This window comes from Ips typographus, linkage group LG2, assembly GCF_016097725.1.
Source record: "Ips typographus isolate SLU linkage group LG2, UJ_Ityp_2.0, whole genome shotgun sequence".
Lineage (NCBI taxonomy): Eukaryota > Metazoa > Arthropoda > Insecta > Coleoptera > Curculionidae > Ips > Ips typographus.
The window spans coordinates 24,020,196-24,044,350 of record NC_138423.1 but is presented as its reverse complement, the minus strand read 5'-3'; the positions used below and the strand labels follow the sequence as shown (position 1 = coordinate 24,044,350).

At 34.8% G+C, this 24,155-nt stretch overlaps 1 protein-coding gene and 1 long non-coding RNA gene across 2 annotated transcripts in view; one reads left to right on the top strand and one right to left on the bottom strand.

The window, feature by feature from the left end:
- LOC145724146 (thrombospondin type-1 domain-containing protein 4-like) overlaps positions 1 to 24,155 on the bottom strand; it is an 84,389-nt gene that overhangs the window by 25,087 nt on the left and 35,147 nt on the right. Inside the window, exons 3-6 of the mRNA XM_081972263.1 lie at positions 19,869 to 20,020; positions 14,944 to 15,034; positions 14,465 to 14,567; positions 14,238 to 14,401 (exon numbers count right to left, since the gene is read on the bottom strand). Coding sequence (XP_081828389.1) covers positions 14,238 to 14,401; positions 14,465 to 14,567; positions 14,944 to 15,034; positions 19,869 to 20,020 — 510 coding nt within the window. The remainder of the gene's footprint in view (positions 1 to 14,237; positions 14,402 to 14,464; positions 14,568 to 14,943; positions 15,035 to 19,868; positions 20,021 to 24,155) is intronic.
- Positions 23,050 to 24,047, top strand: LOC145724204 (uncharacterized). Its single transcript, XR_014176953.1, has 2 exons — positions 23,050 to 23,180; positions 23,243 to 24,047. It is a non-coding gene; the product is annotated as an uncharacterized LOC145724204 (long non-coding RNA).

Below are 24,155 nucleotides of genomic sequence, written 5' to 3'. Positions count from 1 at the left end.
AGCTAGTTTGGAATTATTTCTGTGTTAATTAAGCTATAAAATCATCTAAAACTTTATTATCCTTAAACAAACCACTCATTGTAATTTTGCTTGAAATAATTTGTCGAATAGTATTTATTAGTTTAAGCACATGTATTGTCCCCAGTTATATTAGTTTGTTGATAATATGCACATTAAAGAAAGGTTAATGGGTTAACCTTAGGCTAAACCGGGTATACTCAAACAGCGCATTTTTAAATGTATAATAAATAGTTCAAAATAATCGATAATAATAAAAACAATTTTTAATATAAAGCAAATTAAGATTCAGATTAATTTAGAGGATAGGTTTGTATAATTTGTTTCTGTTTGAAATGTGGGTTAAAACCTTCAAAATTTTGCTTTAAAGTGTATTTGAAGATTCAAAGTTTGGCCTAACCTAACCTAATTAGATACAAAAAAAGCCTCAGAAAATGTTGACAAGCAGGAGAAGATGCACATTTGAATTATTTTTTATTCTTATCTTATAATACTCAAATCTGGTGGATTGTCTGAAGAACTAAAAACTATTTTTTCTATGATTGTTGTTTAATAATAATCTGTCACTTACTAGTTTTGAATTTATTCACTTGTGACTTCTGACATAAAAAAAACTTTGTTGACTTTTTCGATTTCCTGGATAGTCAACATTTTATTGCGCGAATGAAGATGCAGACAATTTATACGACATTAAATAGCAAAATAGTAGGCTTGTAAGCCTATAATTCTTCTGAACTGGATTGGTAATGGTCCCCAACACGGGTTCGCAAATAACGAGGCAAGAAGTGGATTTCTCTCGGGAGCCGCCATATTTCAGCAAATAACGGCCCATTATGTTAACTCGTATTGCCCCGACCCTGTATTTAAACCAGGGACGTAGGCGTGGGACCAGAAGCCGCTTTTAATAAATCTTATTTTCCTTACATTTTACTACGCTGTATACACTAAGGAGTATTTAATTAAGTTGTATTTTTAGTAGTTTATTATTAAGTTTTGACGTCTTAATAAATCACGTTTTTTTTTGGTGCCGGATTAAGTAGCCCGAGCCATATTTTATCTCTAATTTATTTTGGAGTTTTACAAACGGCCTTGTTCGAGATAGGAAATCGGAAAAAATGCAAACAACGATGAGAATTTTCGGTTTTTAACTTATTTAAATTGGACTCAACCGTGATTTATAGGTTATAACAGATAACGGGTTTATCTGTTTTTAATAGATGCCATACAAATTAAGACTGAGTGGATTTATTTCACGCTATTAAGAAACGCTTTTGTTGATTTTATTCCGAGAGCCATCCGGTTTAATATCTCAAAAACAACACTAATACAGAAATAAAAGTGAATTCCCTCGTCGACACACGGAAATAGCACAGTCGTACATCAATTTAATATGATACCATACACATGTTTAACTGATCGTTGCTACGCTAATAAAAACAATATATCTTAAAGCCGTTGAAAGCCGTTTGCTATTTTGCACTGAATGGAGAAAAACGCATACCTTTCGATTATTTACGGAATGTTTCATTGAAAGTGCACTTGATTTATGTATAATTACCACATTACCTGTTTTTTAGTTTTTATAAACACTACCTGCTTGAAACTATCTACAACTATCTAAAACTATCAACTTTGACGACCTCTAGCGACCAAATGGTACAAGAAACTTAGCCCTGCCCGTTAGAATGTTTCAAATTAACGACTTAAAGACAATTTTTTAAATTATTATAAATTTTTATTTTTTTAATTATAAATTTGGGATTTTTGGGCCTACTATACCAACAACAGCCATATTGAAATTTGCTCATTCAAAGTGATCGTTTTTTACTAATTTTAAACTGGAGAATACGAATCTGACTTTCTGCTGATTTTGCTCTAACTGGCTCGGTTTCGGATATGATCTTAAACTTATGACAATTTTTGACAAAGTTTTAGGGTGTGGAACGCTTAAAGAATGACATTCTGACAAATGATACTCCACTTCACCTGTTTACCGTTAACCTAAGGCTATCTAGCCAGTCAAAGATTATTTAAAAAAAATAAAAAATTGTTAAAATCCATGAGGTAAGTCAAACGGTACACTCTACAGAAAAATGTCATATACAGGGTGGTTCAAATTGATTGTAGGATACTTGAAAGGTAGAAAGTACATACAAAATAAACGCCAAAGTGTGATATACCCAAAAGTTGAAAAGTGCCCCCTTTCGGAGCTAGTGGGCCCTAAGTATATGCACCAAGAATAAAAAATTTTCTAAATTAATAAACTAAAATAAAACTCATATGAAATTTGGCATGCTTGTTCATCATTTCATCATTGAAGTATTTGGTTTTTTTTTTCCAATTTTTTAAAATAATCTGGACAGGTACTATTGTTTTTCATTATGGATTAGCGTATAAAAATGACGGTATCAGAAAAACTATGCAAAATAAAAAGAAATGTTCAAACAAACCTTTCTTAGAAAAAAGTATGGGCTATCACATGTGCCCCATCAGAATGATCTAAAATTACAGTTTAAAGAAATTTAAAGCTGTCAAACTTTTTGAACAGCCCCCGTATTTGTCCAGATTATTTTGAAAAACTGAAAAAATTCTAAATGATTACTTCAAAATGGTGAACACGCATGGCAAATTTAATTTCAAGAATCTTTTTCGTCTGGGAATAAAAAATAAAAAAATGGTTTTAGTGGCTCACCTTTAAGGTGCTCTAACTCCGCTAGGGGGCACTTTTCGACTACAGTTTATATGACAATTTGGAGTTTATTTTTAATGTACTTTCCACTCTTGAATGATCGTACAATTAATTTGAACCACCTTGTATAGTAATAGTAATTTATTTTTTCACCGGGGTGTCAATTTTGATGGCCTCTAGCGGCCAAACGGACAACTTGGCCTGATCTAGTCAACGTCACGTGACAGCCCCATTCATTAGCTTTCTTTTGTCATGGTGCTGTCTTGAAATTTTTTTCCAAAATTGCACTAAAATTTAGCTTAAAATGAGTTTTACTGAGACAGTCTGCAATGGATTTAAAAAAAAATTCAAAACAGTCACGTGACCCTATAATGATCAAAGTGTAGAAATTGTAAATTTTCTAGGACATCAAATTAAATCTGCCAAAGTTCAAATTGAGTTAAATTTAAAGTGACAAAGCTTAAATTCAGCGAAACAGTCTAACAGAATTAAATTTGAAACTATCAAAGTGAAAATCAAGTTCAAATGTTACAGAATAAAACAAATTGTGTTTAAAAAAGTTAAAATACTAGTCACTGAGATGCTGACTCAATCAATGATATTTAAAAACCTCCTTATTATTAACAATTGACAACTGACAGAGAATCAGATTTTCAAGAGTTTCAACTGATTTAAATTATTTTCTAATAATTATTATTATCCACTGAAATAAAGTAAAACAAATTATCAATTTTCCCTTACATTTAGAGGTATCGATGGGGCTGCAACTAATCAACATCCGGAAGAAGCTCGATTTCATTTCTAAATTCCTCGACGTCTATAATTATTATCGATAAACGATCAGTGTCTCCGGGACAATTGAAAATGAAGCAATTCTATTGAAAGCCGTCTTCGATGGTACCGCCCGATAAACCGGGTACTACCTGTTGGTACCATTGTTCTCTTAGAAAGTAAAAAATTGTTATCTGCGTTCGTATACGCAGTTTGATTGTGTGGCAAACCTGCGTTTTGCTGGATAAGCCTATTATTTTATTGTGCGTTTATTTTATATGGAAGCTGTATAGCTACTAGTTCATATTTTTTATAATGTCTTTATTTTGCATGACATAAAATATAACAATATGTCAGAGAGACGTTGAGACTTGCCGGCATATTTGCTGGAGGGTAAACAATGTAATTTTTGTTCATATCCATTATTTAAGCTTTATAGGTATTTTGTTTCCAGGAAAAGCAATTACTTCTCTATCATTCATTTAAATGGAAGAACAAACCAACAGTAAACATTCTTCAAAGAGTCAGGCAAGGTTGTATCCTGTTCACTCATATTTAATCTCTACTTTCTACTCGTAGGAAATCTTTAAAGAAATCCTCGAAAATACCGACTTACAGGAATTTGGCTGAATGGAGAACGAATGAACAACATCCGGTAGGCAGATGATACAGTGGTTTTCACAGACAAAATGAACGACTTACAAGAAGTAATGAACAAAATAAAAGACCTCATCAGTAAACATAACTTGAAGAAATTGACATTAGTAAAACCAAATTCATTCAGTAGAGAAACTGGTGGAAGATACGGCTTAACGATCAACAATACACCAATAGAGAGAGTCTTACAGGAGATCAGTAGTATAGAATAGACCAGCAAAATAACTAAATAGTTTAAAAATCATAACCTCAACATCGACATCAAAATCAGACTCTCTTTTCTGTGGGACCAAAGAAAACTCGAAACCTTCGAAAGGTAGCTTGGAAAATGCTGAGAATATCATGGGTGGACAGATTGACCAACAGGGCAGTGATGGAGAGAATGAAGAAAGATTTGGAAGTAATGAACACCAACAAGAGAAGAAAGCTTGTGTACCTCAGACATATCATGAGGAACGAAAGCAAATATCACCTTTTAAAGTCAGTTCTTCCAGGAAAAGTTTATAGCAAAAGACCACCAGGGAGAAGGAGAATATCATGTCTTCAAAACTTAAGAACATGGTTCTAAAAAACTACTACCAAACTATTAAAAGCAGCCGTGAACAAAGTCATCATATCTAGGATGATCATCAATATTCGGAACGAATAAACACTTGAAGAAGCAGAAGAAGAAGTTTTTGTTTTCTGGTCCATTTGAACTGTCTATTCCTCTGCCCTTTACCTTAAAAGAACCTCTTTTTTATAGATTTTCAGTCAAAAGACGTTACAAATGAGCTAACGTTGTTCCAAAAATGGAATTGATTAGACAACCTAAACAAAATGGTTGATTTGTGTAGCCCTTGGGGGAATCATGCGGCGCAAACGATCACTTCCAACTTAAGGCCGCATCTCTTTTACGCCACGTTAGGTTTATACAGTGTGTAACGTGTAGTTACGACCGCTGTCGTCTTAGATAATGTAACGGTTAGATAAATTGCATATTAAACGCCAGTCCGGGCACGTGACGCCATACGTTTTTGAATCGTGGAAATCGAGATTTATGGTTGGTAACGTACAGGGTCCGGCTTTCAAAAATTTCGACGAAATACTTAACACCGAAAAGGTGGATTGTTGCCGCATGTTTTTCCACTTGTTCAGTGGTTGATTTACTTTTGTATTAGCGGAAAAAGCAGACGACAGGTGGTCTGATTACCTGGAACAATACGCGAAATGTTTTACAGTGACAGGTATGCAAGAAGTGAAACAGCTGGCTGCGATGGTGGTTTGATTACTCGACTTTGTGCAGAAATGTTAAGCTGATGAAACTGGATACGCAATCAATGAAAACGAACCACCCGTAGTGAATAATTTATTAACTGCTACTTGGACGAATCCAGTGGCGTAACTACCCTTTCGAAGTTATTATATCTGTAAAATGATGTACTGAGTGAAGAACATTATTATAAAAATTGACATTTGTGAGTTAGAAATATGCTGAAGAGAAGAACAGAAACAAAAGCAGTAAGCTGCAAAAACTTTCCAAAAAACAGCATAGATAATAATGATATACCTACTTGAGCAGTAATTTCAAAATTATTAGTTCAACCGAACTAAATGTACTGATTATGATTGTATGAAGCTTGGCAACCATTTTTAATTGATAACAAAACACGATTTAGTACATCCAAAGGCTTTCAGTAGTATTTAGAGGACATAGAGGCAGATTTGTCCTGGACAGCCTTTGGCAGACTAGGATTTATTTATTTGGACTAGAAACAATGGCAATTACCCGCAAATTTGCCAATAAACTGCAAACCACCCAACGAGCAATGGAGAGGGCTATGATAGGAATCACTCTAAGGGATAGAATCCGCAACGAGGAAATTCGTAGAAGAACTAAAGTGACAGATGTTCCAAGGCTTGTGGCACAACTGAAATGGAGATGGGCTGGTCATGTGGTAATGCACATAGTATACTAGTTTGGCGCCCAAGAGAGACCAAATGGAGCATTGCTAGGCCCTAGAGACGATGGCGAGACGATATCCAGAATGTTGCAGGAAGGAATTGGACCCGGACTGCTAGAAATAGAAAGACGTGGAGGGATTTCGAAGAGGCCTACATCCAGGAGTGAATAAATACTGGCCGAGAAGAAGAAGAGGCAGATTTTGGAAAATCTCTTGTAGAAACTCTGACATATTTTTCAAAAAAATTTAATTCAGAAAAATAACTTTTAGTTTAGGACTATGTAGAACTTTGTGGCTATTTTTTGGGATGTTTTTAGTGGCAATTAGAGGCCGCTGGTCAATTATAAAAATCTTGAAATGTTTAGGACACACGTAAAGGCATATGGCAATTTTTGAGTCGTTGACAGAAGAATATGGAGGCTGCTGACAATTTAAAAAAATAATTTTTGAATAATCAACTCAACATTTTTATAAAATTCTCCGACACTGGACAAATCGCAGGTGCGAATATTAAAACGTTCTTTTCATCTCGAGGCGTCGATCCCATAATTAACACTTCAAATTATACAAACGGTGTTTAAAATTTAAATGAAGAAGGATGTTTGTTGTTGTGCGGGCTGATTAGAAATTTAAACCGAAACCGATCGCAGTAAATCTTTCGAATTTGACTTGTAATGGATAAGTTATGCGTTTAGGTACCTGAGCAGCAGCACAAATCAAATCATTATGTATTTGTTGTGTTAAACAGCTCATCGCCCAAACGGTCATATATCAAAACGCAACAGCATTACGTAAATCAATAGAATATCGATTAATTTTCTCAGGAAGTGTTGATAATTTTTGTAATAATATTTATCGATGGTTGGTATGAAACCACGTCAAAAATCAGTATTTGCGTATGTTTTTGCCGAGGAACTTTCCCAAATTAAATGCCAAAACCAAACTCAATTCAGTGGATCGTAAAACTTGACACTGAAATTCCGATCGGAAAACTTTTCTGGATTAACTCCAGATTGTCTAATATTGCATAGATTATCGTCAAGTGCATAAAATTGGGTCAAACTAACGTGTGTTTGTTAAACATGATTTTATTAACAAAGTAATTTTTAAAATCATCAGTTATGCAACTGTACTTTACAAAGCAAAAATACACTAAATGACAATTAGTATTGAAGTATGTTGAAAACTGGTACAAGGTTTGTTTTATCTTACACAAATTTTTCTAATGAATGATTTGTGCAGTTTTTAAAAAGCAACTTATTTCGTTGAATCAGGTAATCATTGAATGATTTCCAAAAAAATTATACGAACACTTATTGAACGTCAATTATTCTGGGAGGTGTGTATGTTGCAGCAATCTATTTTGCCAAGAAATCCAAAAAAATCGAAGGCTGAACGTTGCGCATTTTTGCTATAAATAATCCAGCTGGATAGTAAAGTCGTTAGCGGTTGATTGTTGGAATGTTGTCAATTTGATTGCCAATAATTGGAACTGTTGAAATTTGCTTCCTCCGGTAAATATTTTATACAGGGTGTCTCAGATACAGCAATTATTTGTCTCTGTTATTTTTGCTGTACGTCTCAAAAAAGATGGTAAAAGAAAAAGAAAATTTAACGTTAGTTAAATTAAACACAAATTTTGATACATTTATATTTTCTCACATAGGAATTCACTTTCTTTTAGTCGAGATGAAAATTTGATTTTGACCAGTTTTAAGGGCCGATTACACCGACATATTCAAGGGCACAATAGACTAGGTTTTAATTTGACTATGACATTTTGCTCATGATCTGTCACAGTTAAATCACAACTTAGCCTAGGTGAACCTTAGGGTGCCCTTAATTACCTCGGTGCAATCCGCCATAGTACACAAGAGGAATTTTTACAGGTCAAAAAATGTATAATGTATGCAAATCTTCTGTATTAGAAAATGAAATTATAAAAGTCATTAAAAAGCCCCATTCAACCACATAAAAAATATCGTGACAATCGAAATCCAATTTAGATTATATTTTTTTATTACGTTATTATTAACCATAAAGGTGAGAAAAGTAGACTTTTTGTTATGGAACTAGACTTAGATTTGACTGTAAAGTTTAATTAAGTTAAAGACTATAAAATATCTTTATCAAATGTTGTTTTTAAATCTGAGTCAATACAATTTTAAAGCAAAAACTTGGAAAAAAAGCACTTTTAAATGATAAAGCTTAGAAAGCCGAAGGGCATATGTCAAGAATAATTGTAGCTAGAAATAATAGCAGGTATAATTTCTGACTTTAACAACTTTAACATTTTATTTTATTTATTAGTTATACACCGCAGTGCGTTCTTGAACGAGCTTTGGAAATTTATTACTGTTTCTATGTTCTTGGGGTTCACGGATTTTGTAAATATACGACGTTAAACTTTAATGTTTTGTGCGTAGAATTGAATATTAGTTGATTTCAGGGTAACTGGAATTAAGTAAAATTGCTGCGTTTTCTCGTTTGTCATTCCCTAGAAGACTTTGGATATGAAGTTATTCACCTCATAGAAAAAGGTTTTGTACTGTTTAAGTGAGTCTTCTTTTTCTTCTGTTGCGTGTCCATTAATGGATGTTTGCGATCACATTTGTCCACTCTTCCTTATTACGTATGGTATGCATTAGTTCTTGCATTGTCCTCAGTCCTGTCCACTGCCTAACATTGCGGAGCCATGACATCTTTTTCCTGCCAATTCCACTCTTTCCCTCAATTATCAATTGCAGGAATTGGTACCTCTCATTGCGTATTACATGGCCCAGGTATGCTGTTTTTCGACGTTTAATGGTGTCTAACAGTTCGCGGTATTTATTGATTATTCTCAAGACCTCATCGTCATCGTTGGTTCTTCTTGTAGTCCATGGAATCCTCAGTACACGCCTATAGACCCACATCTCGAATACTTCCAGCTTGTTCATAGTTCTCACCTTAGTGTCCATCCCTCCATGCCATAAAGCAACACTGTCCAGACATAGAATTTGGCAAATATAATTCTCAAACCAAGATCGAAATCAGTATTGGTGACACTTTTTTGAATTTCATGAACGCCCTGCGGAATTTTCAATCCCAGCATCTGATTCCCAGTTTTCCCATAGCCACCATCCTAGATATTTAAATTTATTTACTCGCTCTATTGGATGATTCTCATATGTTAGGCTTGAGTTGTGAAATTCTTGTGGCTTTCGAGTAATTATTATGAATTTAGTCTTCTTGGTGTTGATATTGAGGTTCGTGTTCCTACTGCATTCCCCGACAGTCCCAAGCATATCCCGCAAATCCTCCATGTTATCTGCAATTAGAACTGTGTCGTCCGCATAACGAATATTGTTGTCGCATACACCATTCACCTTAACACCCACGTTGCGTTCTTCTAGGGCATATTGAAAGATGGCTTTAGAATATAAATTGAAAAAAAGTGGCGAGAGAGAACACACCCTTGTCTGACCCCTCTACAAATTGGTCTTGCTTCTGTGAGATCCTTACCAACTCTGACTTCAGCTATTTGGTTCCAGTATAGGGATGTCTTTTTGGTCTATGTCCAATCTATTTAGGATTTGGACCAGTTTATGATGTTGGACTCTGTCTAACGCCTTTTCATAATCGATGAAACACAGCATTATGTCCTTTCTCTGATCGTTGCAGTTTTGAAACAAATTGTGTGGATCCGATGTTTCTATCGCACTTTATTGATATTCTGTAGTGGATAATCTTAAGGAATATCTTCAGTGTGTGACTCATGAGGCTGATTAGTCTTTAAACTTTTTGTACCAAATAAAAATCACAAAAGCAAATATTGTATGTGTACAACAAACAGTCATATAGTTGGTATTCAATTTTAAATTGCTTTTGCTACTTTGGCTGATTTCACTTCACATACAAATCAGCTTGTAGGCGGTTTATCTAACGAGATTTCGAAAAGTTATTTGTGTGAAGAAAATTAGTCAATTTGCACTTATGACATGTTTGGCTGATTATAATATGATATAGTTTTCGAGATATTAACTTGCCAGAGCTAACGCTAAGTCTGATCGATGATCAAAAAATCGACTATTACGAGGTTTGCTTTAGTATGGAAGGACTTCTTTGATCATCCGCAACTTTGTACTTTTCCTAATAATAATCCCATGATGATGTGGATTGGTGAGAAAGAAAACGTCTGCAAATGATACAGGACTTAAGTGCGGTTGTCGGCGGCATTTCAAGTGTGCTTGGCACCGCGCTCGTCGGTTTATTAATGGCACATCAACCGATGATTATACCAGATGCGCTTTTTTTCACTTTTTGCCTCGGATGCAGTAGCTTAATGCAATTAGCCTGGGCGATTTCGAAACGACCTTATACAACTCAATTATAAACCTTCTTATTGGATTGAATTAGGATTCGTAAAGATAACGGACAAGCTCCATTATATTCTTGACACGTGAAGTGAAATTGTACAAAATTCACTCTATTTGCAATTATTTCCTTTAACTGATCAAATACGTTATGATGGCAAACACTCGTATGGTTACGCAGACGTTAATTGGCGAAAGAGCGGTTTAACATTGGAAAGAGGCACATTACGATCCATTAACCGTTCATACGCGTTAAACTAATTGCATCTCTCTTCTATTGTCGGCAGTAAATTAATATCGAACTAGGATAGCGTAATAGGGATAATGGATTCGCAATTGAACTTGTCAAACGTAAATTACGCGAGTATAAAGTTGTATTGCGCCGCCAAGACGGTTGTTTGCATTGCACCAGAACACGCTCGTTCAGCCCCAGGCCTAGATGCGGAAATGTTTACTTTCCACGCCCATGTATTTATGCACTGGGAAATGCTATATTTCACTAGCGTCCCAATGATAATTTACCTTTTTTTGGTTTTTCTAAATTTAGTAGATGGTTTGGAAATCCCCTACCGTTGTTTACGGTTACATGCCAATAAACACAATTCAAATGAAGTCATGTTAGCTATACATTTTACAATTTTAATGCATCTGGACAACCACCAGCAGCAACAACAGAAAAAGTTGAAAAAATAAACCAATCTTAAAAATGTTGCAATGTTTTTCTGACTGTAAAAAGCCGAAAAAAGGAAGTCAATTTAGAAGGTTCTGAAATGGAGAGTAGATTTACATGAAATTTCAAGAGTGACACAAAAAATGTTTTGACCAATGATAATAAAATGAGGAACGGAAGAACCAAGACGTCAAAAACCACCAGAAACCCATTTTACTTTTCTGACTCAGGAACTGCAGGATTAATTATTTTTACCTACGACCTCAGTGTAAATAGCTAATTACGCAAAGTTTTCCGTTACGTAATGACCCTCTTTACGCATAGTTGTTGTTTGCCATTGAATTTAATGAAAATTGATACTCGTAGGCAAAAATGTTGCACCTAGCACATGTGGAAACCCAATAAACGTTGAAAAAATGTCGCTTGAATTAACTTGCAACAACAACGTTGGTTTGCAAACGTAATTCAACGTTTGCAAGAAATATTTATTAATGCTTATTTAACGTTATTACCCTATAAAAACAACTACATCAAAGAAACGTTGTACTGAAACGTAACCTAACGTTATAGATTGGGAAAAGTTAAAATATCGTAAAAATGCTTCTTGAATTAATTTGCAACAGCAACGTTGATTTGCAAATGTTATAAAACGTTATTATATTCTCGTTTAAGAGTAACAAATGTACAAATTGACGTTGAATTTCAGAGTAATATAAACGTGTTATAAAAACGATAAATGTGTAACGTTGAGTCAACTTTAAGAAACGTTGCAGTCACGTAGAATTTGACATGTAAGTAACTGTTGAATTTTAGTTTTTGAGAAACAAGTTATTTAAAATAAGGTTGTTTTGTAACGTTGTTTTGACGTTATATGGTACCGGTTTTCTTATCAACGTAAAATCAAATAAAAATAAACGAGAAACGTTGAAACAACGGTCAGAACGTTGCTCAACGTAAAATGAAAGTGTATCTGTTTTTTGGAAAACGTCTTTCCCGCCCTTTAACTGCATGCCCAAACTACGCTTTGCAATTTTTTTGCGGAAAAGTACCACTTTATGCATTTGTTAGGTAAATAATAGTTATTTACATTACTGGTGTGGTATGAGCATTTTTATAGTGCTATAAAACTAAAATAGTGGATAAAAATTGACAATTCAAAGCAGTTGCCAAACGAGATGGTAAAACTGACTGTTTTGAACACAAGAACAAATCACTTTGGACTAACCACTAAATGGAAAAGGCAAATTACAGAGTGGAAAGGTTATGCAATCGCTTTCGTTCTAATCGAATTTACAGTTCGAGTTATTATTAGATAGTAAATTATTCGAACAAGTACAAAGGGGACATTGAAGGAGGTGTGAACCGCCCATTGTAACGTGTACGAATTCTTACGCAGGAAAACAACACTCAGCATTCATTTAAGGGGAGCATTTGCATACGAAAATACTCCCGTAACGAGATTGGCGTTTCGATGATCTTGGCCTTATACCGCCCACAAACGCGTTTGTTCGAAATTATCACTACAACCCAATTTTTTCCTAATGGGCACCACTGACATGTATTTAGTTATTAAAACATGGTTTCTATTAAAGCAAAAGTGCTGGCGCCTGCCGACCTACTGCCAGGTAATACGTGGTTTTTCTTTATTGTTCAACATATTTAAACAATAATTTATCATAATTATATAAACAAAGAAGTTGTCAGGTAAATACCAGCAAAACTGCATAATATATTATTGATTTATTCAAAGTGCAACTAACAAGCGAATTGGAGGTCTTTGCAAGAAATTAACAAATGTCAGATAGTGATAATTTACTAAAGGAATGAATTTATTTCAATTCGAGCTATTATGACGGATGGCAGTTAATTTCATTAGATTACCCCTATTTGCATCATTTAAGTTGCAATGACATGCATTTTAATTTAACAGTAGCGACTCGTTATCCAAAGTTAATTTTGTTTGTTAAATTTGACTAAAATTTATTGATAAATTTCAAAAATGCGTTTATTTTTACATTTCTTTCAAATTCAACACTTTCTTTAGCTTTTTTGCTGAAGAAATACGGGATAAGCAAAATTACACTTAAAACTACCCAGTTTAATAAAAAAGTAGACCATAGTTCCACAAAATTTATTAAAAAACTGTTATATGCTATCTGCCCTGAAAAAAATCTACTAAAATTGTTGAATTTGAATAAACAGACGTAAAAATAAACCCATTTTTGAAATTTACCAATAAATTTTATAAATATGATTTTGTTTTTCATGACAAGTTTTTTTGGGTCACCCTGTTTAAGTTTTTTACTTAAATTAGGTAGTTTTACGTGTAACCCAATCTAAAGAAATTGTTGAATTTGAAACAAGGGAATTAAAATAAACCATATTTTAAAAATTTTGCAATAAATTTTGTAAACTGTCCTTAATCGCCAAACTGGCGAAAACGTGTAAAGATATTGACATGATTTTTTGACTACACCTCAGTCACACCCTGTATACTCGGATCTGGGGCAACTTTCAAAAATATCATTTAGGTCATCAGAAAAAGAAAGAAAATACTTCTTAATCCTCAAAAGATTATTAAAATCGAGTGAAGCAATTTGAAGATACAGCCGCCCAAAAAAGACCAAAAATTTTACTGTCCCATTCTTTTTGACGAGCAGTTTAGTTTAAATAGATTGTAGAGGGTGGAAAGAAACTCTCCACCATTAATTAAATTATAATTTTCTAGTGAAGTCGTAAATAATTAATTCAAAGTCACAATGAATACAGGGTGAACATTAAAACTTCATGACAACATTGTCCAACAAATTCATCGCTTTAGAAATACAAGCAATCATGCAAGATAGAACGTCTGCTCTTATTTTACCAAAAATGATAGAGCTACATTACAGTGGCATACATTTTGGGGTTGAGAGGGATTATTTCGCCACTAGAAAAATTAGATTTAATTAATTTAAGACTCTTTAAAGAATTACTCATCAGGAATTAAAAACAGGCGTGCGCCTTCGCCAACTCGTCTACCAACCTCTCAAAAATCCAACACACTGAGTCATTTAATTACTTCTACGGTAACAATGAGGGTCACCATTGAATAAAAATGATTAAGTTTAGCTTGAAAGCAAATAAACACTTACCTTGCAATATCCGTCGATGCACACGCCCTTCGTGCCCTTAGGGGCCGCTTTTCCCGTCGATGTAACCGGACGGTAACAGGGTGTCCCATCGATCACAGTCTTATTGAGGGTGGCATAGAATTGATGCCCTTTGGGCCGGCAATTAAGCACGCACTCCGCATTAGCTGCACAACAAAAATTGGCAAGTTAATTACAATCGGTTTGTCAGTTTTTCAGATATTAAATACCTTGATAAAACGGTTCCCATTCGTAGTATTTGGTACCTTTAAAGGGCCGTCGATTAAATGCCGCACATTGTTCGTAGCGAAAATCTCTTCGCTCGGGGCAATCCTGCGGTGAGGTAAACGTTATAGTTAATGAATCGTCGAGATTAATCGATTTAAATACGAGAAACGTTTGTTATAGTGTTCCGAATGTCTGATTCAATTAACCAATCTCTTCCAACCTATCCTTTTTTTTTCTGGGTCGTAAAACCGTACGAGGATTGGATTATGAGGTTTTCAACCGTAATTAGTTCCAGTTTAGGAGCATTAAACAGTTTGATGTCTTCGTAAATCGGGTGTATATCACTGAATTTAATCTAAAGGACAGTGCAATGTAGACATTCCTTTGAATTAAATATGCAAAGTGTGTGGGAGAAGAAATACAAATAAATACGAGTGAATTACGATATGGATGTTTAGGATGGTTTTTATAATGCTTTTACCTGTGTATTACAGAGATGGATTCGTTTGTACAGGCCGACGCATTCATTACCGGGTTTCCAGTCTTTTCTACGTCTCTGTCGCTTTACAAACCTGGAATAATAATTATAAAATAATCTGGTATACATGTATAACCATATATCAAGTAAATCAAATATAATGCGCTCACATACATTATAATCTCCAAAATAACATTCAAAATTAGACACAAAATTAATTTCATGTTTACGTAGGAGTCAGTCAAAGCTGTCTTCACAGTTACAAATCTCCATAATTTTAAATGGATCACCCTGTATATTTTAAGGGCTTTCGATTGTATTCAGGGTATCTACTATTTGCTTTATAAAAAGTGTAGAGTTTCTGAGATATTTAGAGTCAAAATGGTACCTGTCTTCAACTTTTTTGTTGGTCAGTAAAAATGTCAAATATCACTTTAACCATCTAGAACTTGGTTATTTTTATAGTTATAGGGTGGCTCAATATATCCATTTATAAAACCTGAAAACTACTTTTGACTACCCAGTTTAGTGCATATAGTGAAAGTGTCTATTAAATAAGTTATGTAAGAATAAAGATGGAACTTCAAAATTCTGTTTTCTGACGTTTTTTGATAAATACGGATAGTTACCATATCTAATAATAATATAGAAATTATTATACTAATAAATTTTTTTATAAACTCAGGAAAGTATAAAACAGTCTCAAATGCAAAGAGTTCTTGTAAATGAACTGTTTAAAAATTAACAGCTATAGCATTTCTTATTAGAAACTTTTTGTTAAAAAGACTATCTCTCAGTGTTATTTTAGCAGCAATTTTAGAATGGCCTGCTAGAAGACCAGATGTGAATCCAATTGAGCGGTAAAAAGTTTTCAACGACACTAGAAGAAAAAGTTGCATTATTAGAGGAATGAGCTAGTATTTTACGCAAAACATAATTAATTTAATTGTCAAATGCCATATACTAACTACCTTTTACTTTTCTTTGTTGTTAAGCTGTTGTCAAGTGTGTTCTTGTCTCGAATTAGGTGTGCTCTTTTGGAACTGGGTATAAAGTGAATGGTGAATGTTTTCTTAGTTCTTTTAGGTTTTAAGATGTCACATACAGCATTCGTTTTCACGCTGGATGGAGCGAGCAGATCGAATATAACATCACAATGATGTAATTTGACAGCTTTCAAAGCAAATTACGTCAGGGCCACAGCTTCAGTCACCACTCTGGTGACACAAAAGTAGCAGATAATTTTTAACTTTTCATAGAAAGAGTTAGGTAAAAACAGGTTATGGCCATTCCAGAACGCTTTGTCAACTTCAATTCCAGGGGTTATTCATGTGATCTGTATGGGATACGACTATAGCTATAGTACCACTTTCAAAGCCTTAATAAACACCATCAACTGACTAGAAGAAATCTATCACCATCATTGATAAGGTTGCTTTGAAACAAATTGGTTCTAAGTGCGTCACTTTAACAAAGCAGTTGTTCGAGAGGTTCCTCCTCATCATCTCCACAGAATCTACAATCTTTCTAGGCCTACAGTGTTCTGAAAGGAAACCTGATGTTTAACTCAATACTACAATTCTTTTGTTATAGCCTCTAAAAAATTTTTTGGCTGCTCCAAAACCTGTATCGTTCTTTGTAAGAACCATTTATGCCTTGATGGAACTCAGACTTCTCTTGCTTCTAGTTCAATGAGACGTTCTCAAAACATTTTAGAGTTGATATACAATCCACTAAGCCCAGTTGTACAACATTGGTTCAACCTTGTCGCAGTTCAACTGAACTAGTCTTTGAAATGTGTGATTGTACAACCGGACCTAACTCTGTAAAACTGTCAAATTCATCACTAGAACTTTAACCTTTCATATATTGATAAAACAAACTTTTTGTATATAATCTGATTGTTCTCACAATTTACGGTAATAATTAATTATTTTGTTTCTTGGTTGTCGATAGTTATCTGTCTCTACTAAGTGCGACTCGTAAACCATCCGAGTTGCAATTTCTGCCCACCAATCTGATTTAGACGTCGCCTCGACCCAAACGGCATTCTACCTGATAATTACACGTAAACGCGGTGTAATAACATTGTACCGTCGTGATTTATAGTTTTATCTTCTATGGGTACGTATACGCATTTGTTAGGCCAAAGTAGACGATATAAGGCCATAGATTTAAGCAAATAATACACTCTCTATCCCAGCCTTTCTACTTTTGCTCACCTGTCTACAACCAGATCTAAAGTACTGATCTAGAATCGATCGGGCGCCTATTAGGAGGCATTTTTAAAGATGACATAGTGCGAATTAAATGGGATAAAGGCTGTTTCGACAGTCCTGATTTAGTGCCCATTGTTCCGGTGCAACCAACTGCTAGTTGGGCGTGAGAGGCTGTCGTTTCCGCTTTAATGTGCGCTTATTTAGATTTTAGGTCAGGGTTTGGGTTTGATAGTTACTCGGGCAGTGACAAAATGGTGAAAGAACCGTGTTACACTATTTTCAAACCAAGAAGTGGTAATAAAACAAACAAAAAATGTAATAAAGTACCAGCTGGGTGCTTCAAAACTGCACCGAAAAAAACTGGCCACGCATTTATCTTGTCGAAAATCCCCGTTTCGAGTGGGTACCCCATCAGAAAAATTAAAATTTAATATCGTCGGACCGGTAATTTAACAAAATTTATTGGTTCCTCCAAAAAAACAACCAGAAGACAGTGATCAACATTTTAAACACGTCAAAGTTGCGACAAATTGCGATAAGGAATTCTTTTTAGTGCGTGCCTGGCGCCTCTGCTTCCTAAATCGAGCACGCGCAACCCATTTTTGTTTGGTACTTTTTAGTTTTATGAGTTACGTGACACGGGTACTGTGTGCTCGTTGGTACTAAATCTACACCGACTCACGACAACAAAGAAGAGTTCATTAATTGCTGTTAGTCCTATAGTTGTGTACAGGGTAATCCAAATTCGACTCTCACTGAACCAAATGCTGTTACAAATTTCGATTTACTGAGTACTTTTTTGGAAAATTTGATTTTTTGTTTTTATTTATCTCTAAACTTATTTGCAGATCTAACTTGCTATAACAAGTCAAAATACTTGCAAAATAGCAATCTGGACGCTTCTAAGACACTCTATAAGCTTAAGTCATTTTGTTGAAACTGTCATCGTATATAGCTGATAAAATGTGACAATCTGGGTCAAATTTGAATTATTCAGTATTTGAGAACATAATGATTGAAAAAGATGATTTTTAAGACACTTGATCTCCTGGTGAGTGACGGTGGCAGTAAGTAAAGTTACCAGCATCTCTTTTACATCCTTCGAATAGAAGAAGATATCCCCCGAGGTGGAATTCCCGCTGTGGTAACAAAACACCAAACAAAATAATAATATGGCTAGAACAGCCACGGATAATTTCGGGGGGTGCTGATGTTTGTTTAATTAACTGTGATTGATCGTCAGCTCGAGAAACGTATAGTTGTTTTCATTAGGACCGTTTCAGTATTGTTCTTCTGAGAGCCATAAATCAGCTTACAAGACCGGTTCATAAAGAAAATTCGAGACGTCCTTGGTAAATTAAGTTTAGAAAAACGGAGACCATCTGTTTCAGAAACTTTTTAAAAGCTCTTTCAACTGCCCGTTAAATATAATGCGATTTACCAAACTTCAAAGGCCGATGATCAGCTGATTACTTTGCTCTCATCGATATTCGACAGTTTTTCTTTTATAGCAAGGCTGGGTTATTTTTTCTAAACTAGATTTGGAGTTACTGAAGTAATAAAACATTAAATCATCAAATCAGTCAATATCTATGACCCCCGTGATGGTATATTGTAATATTAAGTTTTCTACTATTTCTTTCTAGCAGGGTATTGTTGTACCCCATCTTCTTCTGCTATCTCAAGGTTTCCTTGTTCATAGCAGCCCCTCAAGATTTAGTTCCTTTAGGAATTTCAAGATCTTGAATGGATCTGTTCGAGGTATTTGTTCCACAGCCAGCTGGGGTAATCCCAGTGTTTTTAATCTTCTGTGGCGTACAGCATAACACTCCAGCAAGTTGTGGTGGGGTGTTTCTGGTTCTTCTCCGCAAAACCTGCAGGTACTGTCCTCTTCTAGGCCTAGCTTCGTTAGGTGTTCTCTGAGTCGACAATAACCCATTAGAAACCCCGTTAATGCCTTGACACTAATTTTGCTGAGGTTAATCAGTTTCTGTTGTTGTTCGTTACCCTCTACTCCGACGTGCCCCGGAACCCAGAGGACGGTTACCTTGTTGCTCCTTCCTAGGTCATTGAGCTTTCCTAGGCACTCCAGAACCATCATCGACTTGATGTTAGATGAGCTCAACGCTTTGATGGGCGCTTGGCTCTCGGAAAGGATCGCATTTTCCTTGTTTCGGTATTTCCTGTCGAGGTTAAACTGAATACACCTTTCTATGGCGTAAATTTCCGCCTGAAAAATGCTAGGAAACTGGCAAATGGGTTCGGAGTATTTCGTGCCAGTGGTTCCAGTCCCCTCGGGAGTTTTTGATCCGTTCGTATACCATATTATGGTATTTTTTCCCAATGTTTGAATGGATTCTCTGCTCCAGGTGTTCTGGTGCTCAGTTCCGTTCGAAACTAAACTGTCGATTCAGAAAATTGTTTATATCTTTCAATTTTTAAGCTTACTTTTGCTAAATAACTCACTTTAAACCAACTATTACTAATCACTGACCTCTCATTCATATTTCTTTATTACCCTTCCTGTATTTTTTATGTGCACTACATCGTCCCGGTTATTATTCGCACCTGACAAATGATTATTAAGGCCCCATAAATATGCAAAGCACCTGTTTACAGGCAAGCCTATTAATCTGTCGCATAAATCAAACTGTTGCTGTTCTACATATCAGATTATGAATGAATTCTTGTGCGTTAACTGAAACTCACCTAGAATCTGCCGGTCTATTAATGCAGTGACGAACTTGTTGAGTAATACCTCCTCCGCAGGTGCGGGAACACGTGCTCCAAGGGCTCCAAGGCGACCATTCTCCAATAAGTTTTGGCTTTTTTTCCGCTTGGTTTTGGTAAATGTCATATACCTGAAAAATGCCAATTTAATATGTAAATTTATGCAACCAGAGTCAAAAATGGAAAATGGTATTTCCTGCACGAAACTGCAGTTAATCGGCGAAAAAAATTCTTTCTGCATGTGTTAGGTAGAAGATTTTTTTCTCAGAGAATCAATTTTTATAAACTTGAATGAAAAAGTTACTAAAATAAAAGATTTGGTTTGCAAAGATGTTTTTAAAAAATATACAAGTAAAATTAATGCATGGAGAGAGTAGATCAGAGGGCAAAAGTCCAGAAGAGGGCAGCACAATGGGAATAGAAGGGAAGAAAAGAAAAGGCGTTAGAAGTTCAAAGAATTGAAGAATGAAGACAAAGCGTGGTTTACCTTCTATTGGTTATATGTATGTGTTTTAATGGCTGATAAGCATCCGCTTATTTGTGATATTAGAATATGAAAAGTAAAGTCATATGTAAAACCTTTTTTACTAATCCAACACACTAAATCAATTTCCAAACATTTTATTGACTTCCGCTTTCAATCAGAATCTAAACTCTACACGCAGAGTGATATTTTTAGAAGATAAAAGTATTCGTTCTACATTGCTTTTGAAAGTGAAAAACGTGCCGTTTCGCTGCTTGTTTTTATTGACTGCGAAAGCGCCAGAGTGCCGAAAGTTTATTTTTCCGACCGCTTTTATTACGGTCGAAAATCAATTGTGACAGCTACTAAAAGTGCAATAACAATCACAAGCCACCGGTTTGTTGTTATTTCGCCGATTTATATCGTTCGGCCATAACGCAATCTTGGTTGGGACCTTAATTTCCGCCCCGGAATTTAATTAGGCGCCTGCCGATCCATTGATTTCGGGCACTCGCCTCTGCTTACGTTTAATCTCGATCGTAATTCTATTAATCGAATGATCGTGTTGATAAGATTAAGCTACGTGTAGTTTATTCGTGGCTTTGGATTATTTAAAGCGTTCGCCTCAAACTAAGAGGATTTGCGTCAATTTATCTCAGAGCCGCGGTACAAAGATGGACAGGGTTGCGCGCAATGTTATTGGATTAGAATAACAGATCGTTCTGGACGCTTTATTGTAGAACCATTCAAGAAAAAGGAAAAAATGTTGAAACTTCTCTTTCTTATCTCGTTGCGAGATCTCGGTTGCTTGTAGTAGTGAATGCTGTAACGTGTAATCATGTCAATTATTGTAATAGTTGTCTGTTGCGAATTAATTTCAGAATCCATCATTCTTGACTTTGCCTTATCTGGTAGTATTTAATAATGTTTGCATTTCTAGACATTTCTGGATGCAATATTTACCTGAACCTAATGGACAATCAGACTTTTGCAGCCTTAAGTGAAATGTATTAAAAGTGTCCTTTAAGTGTCACTTTTATATACTGACCTATCACCACCAAAAGGACATGACATAACAACATCCCAGACAAAGAAGTAATCGTCTTTTTCGGTTTGTTTTTGTGTTGTCTTTTGTCTCCAAGTTAAATTATTACTTACTCAATATGTTGAATGAAAAAAATAGTAAACTATACTGTATAATAATGTTTATCTTGACGCTGCGATCAAAATGGTTTTCTCTACAATAATCTAACCTTTTTGTTGAGTATTGTAATACACTACTATACAAGATACAAATCAATGATTTTGATGACTTGTCAAAAGTGACATATTTGAAGAAATTATTATTTATCTCATTTCATCAAATATAAATACAGTTCTTACTTAAAACCATCAAACTGTTTTTTAATTGATTTTTTGATACAATGCTGAATATAATTTCAGAATAACAAAAGTATACAGCTAAAATCTCGCTTAAAACACCTGTAATAATAGAAAACTTTTCAAATTTTTCGTCGTTTTAAACTTGAAAACAATCTGTAAAAATAAAAATCTTATTAAAATAGCGTTTTCATTGTGAACCCTTCAGACTGACCTGCAATACTAAAAACTCTTTGAGAGACCAAAAAACACGTAAAAGAATAATGTTAGCACTAACTTGTTTTAAAAAATGCTTTTTTTTTCAAGCGGTCTAAAATAAGCCTATTGTGTACCTGTACTGCCGGCGTAGAAAGGCTATTTCATATCCTAGGAGGTAAAAAAATAATGTCCAGAACTTGATTCAGACTAAAAGCGTTGCATTTAGAAAAAAGCAGATGAAATTAATGCAACACTTACTTTGCTTTGATTGGCTTGTCAGGCTTGGCTCTGCAATACAATCCTTTCATGTTCTTATTCTGAAATACAGTTTTCCTGAAGGTGTCAGGGCTAAATTTGTGATCAAATTCAAAATCACCATAAACAAACGGACTGACACAAAAAGACAAAAACTGATTGACACAACACGGCTAATACCATAACATGATAAAAATACGAAACTATTTCCAAAGTTGTCTAACAGAGGGCGTATCATGGCTGTCTAGCGTCATCTGTCGATTACGGTTACGCGCTCCGAATTTACACGGAACGCGGTTCTTGAAAATAGGCTTTCAAAAATTTTATCGCCCATTTGCTCTGGTTTTCTGGCTTCAAATCTCCGTTGTTCTATGAGAATGATTATTTTTCATGGACCGTTATATATGTATTTACCAGTCCGAATTAATCTGTTAACCTGGCTAGGAAACGATACACATCCTATGTTTACCTTATTACGCTTTCACTGTGTCATCTGTCAAAAATCGTGATGTCCATGGCACACTAATTCAAAATTCTAATTGCGTTGTTGTATTGTCAAATAAAGTTTCAGTGAAGCCGTAAAGCGACCTAAATCGCCGAAATGAGTGATAGTGATAAAATAAGTTGTACACCACCTGTTTTAGCAGCAATAGCGTCAAATACGCTAAATAATTTAATTCCTGGCAGCTCCCGCGAAATTTATGAACGAGCGTACAATAAATTCACCACTTGGGCCAGAGAACACCAAGCGGTCAATTTTACCGAAAATGTTGTATTGGCCTATTTTGCCCATTTAAGTAAATCATTGAAGAGTTCGACAATGTGGGCGCAATATTCCATGCTTAAAGCTGAGCTAAATATTATAGACAGTATAAATATTCTATCGTATAAAAAGGTGCAAGCATTTTTAAAGCGAAAAAGTGAAAACTATGCAGCTAAACCAAGTAGACACTTTTTTAACAGAAGCACCTGACAAAAAGTATTTAGCCATGAAGGTAAGATCCGAAACAAAAATGAATTTATGTTTTTTTTTAATACCTATATTCAACATTTTTAGGTTGTTTTAATATACGGCATATCATGGGCATGTCGATGTAATGAACTGGTAAACTTGAGAATTGAACATATTGAATAGGTACATGGAAAAATTAATTCTGGTTAAAATTACAAGCCCAGAACATTTACAATTATTGGAGAATTTTACATAAATATTTGTAAAAGATACTTGTCTCTTCGTCCAGATGTTATTGATACAGATCATTTTTTCATTAAATATCAAAATGGAGTTTGCCACAGAGTTGTAATGGGTATTCACAAAATCTCAAGTATTCCCAAGGAAATAGCGTTGTTTTTGAAATTGGCTGATGTCAAAGAATATACTGGTCACTGTCTTCGCCGAACCTCTGCAACTCTTCTTGTAGATAATGGTGGAGACATTTGCTCATTGAAAAGACACGGTGGTTGGAGGTTTACAACTGTAGCAGAAGGCTACATTGACGATTCTTTAAGAAATAAAAATGACACAGCAATGAAAATTCTGGATGTAAATGATTGTAATTTAATACCAATGGAGAAGAATACCACAGATGATATCAGAGAACCAGTAATTTCAACAAACCCACCACAACAACCTACTTTAAATGTAGACCATGAAGTAAAGGGGCAGGAATTTCATTTATGGCAGAATTGTAAATTTGAAAATTGCTCATTTAAACTGACGGTTCATAGTTCGAATACCGACAAAGAAAATGTGTAGATTATTAGTTACATTTTTCTATTAATTGATATTTTAATTTATGTTAATTGTGTTGTGAATATAAAAAGTTTGTAATGCAAGGAATAAAGCAAACAAACATGAAAAATCAGTGGTTTATTATGCCTAATGAAAAAGTTGAATTTATAAGATTGTGTTAAAATGATTGACCAAATTATGTATGCTAGTATTATCCTAACTAGCCAACAAATTGGGT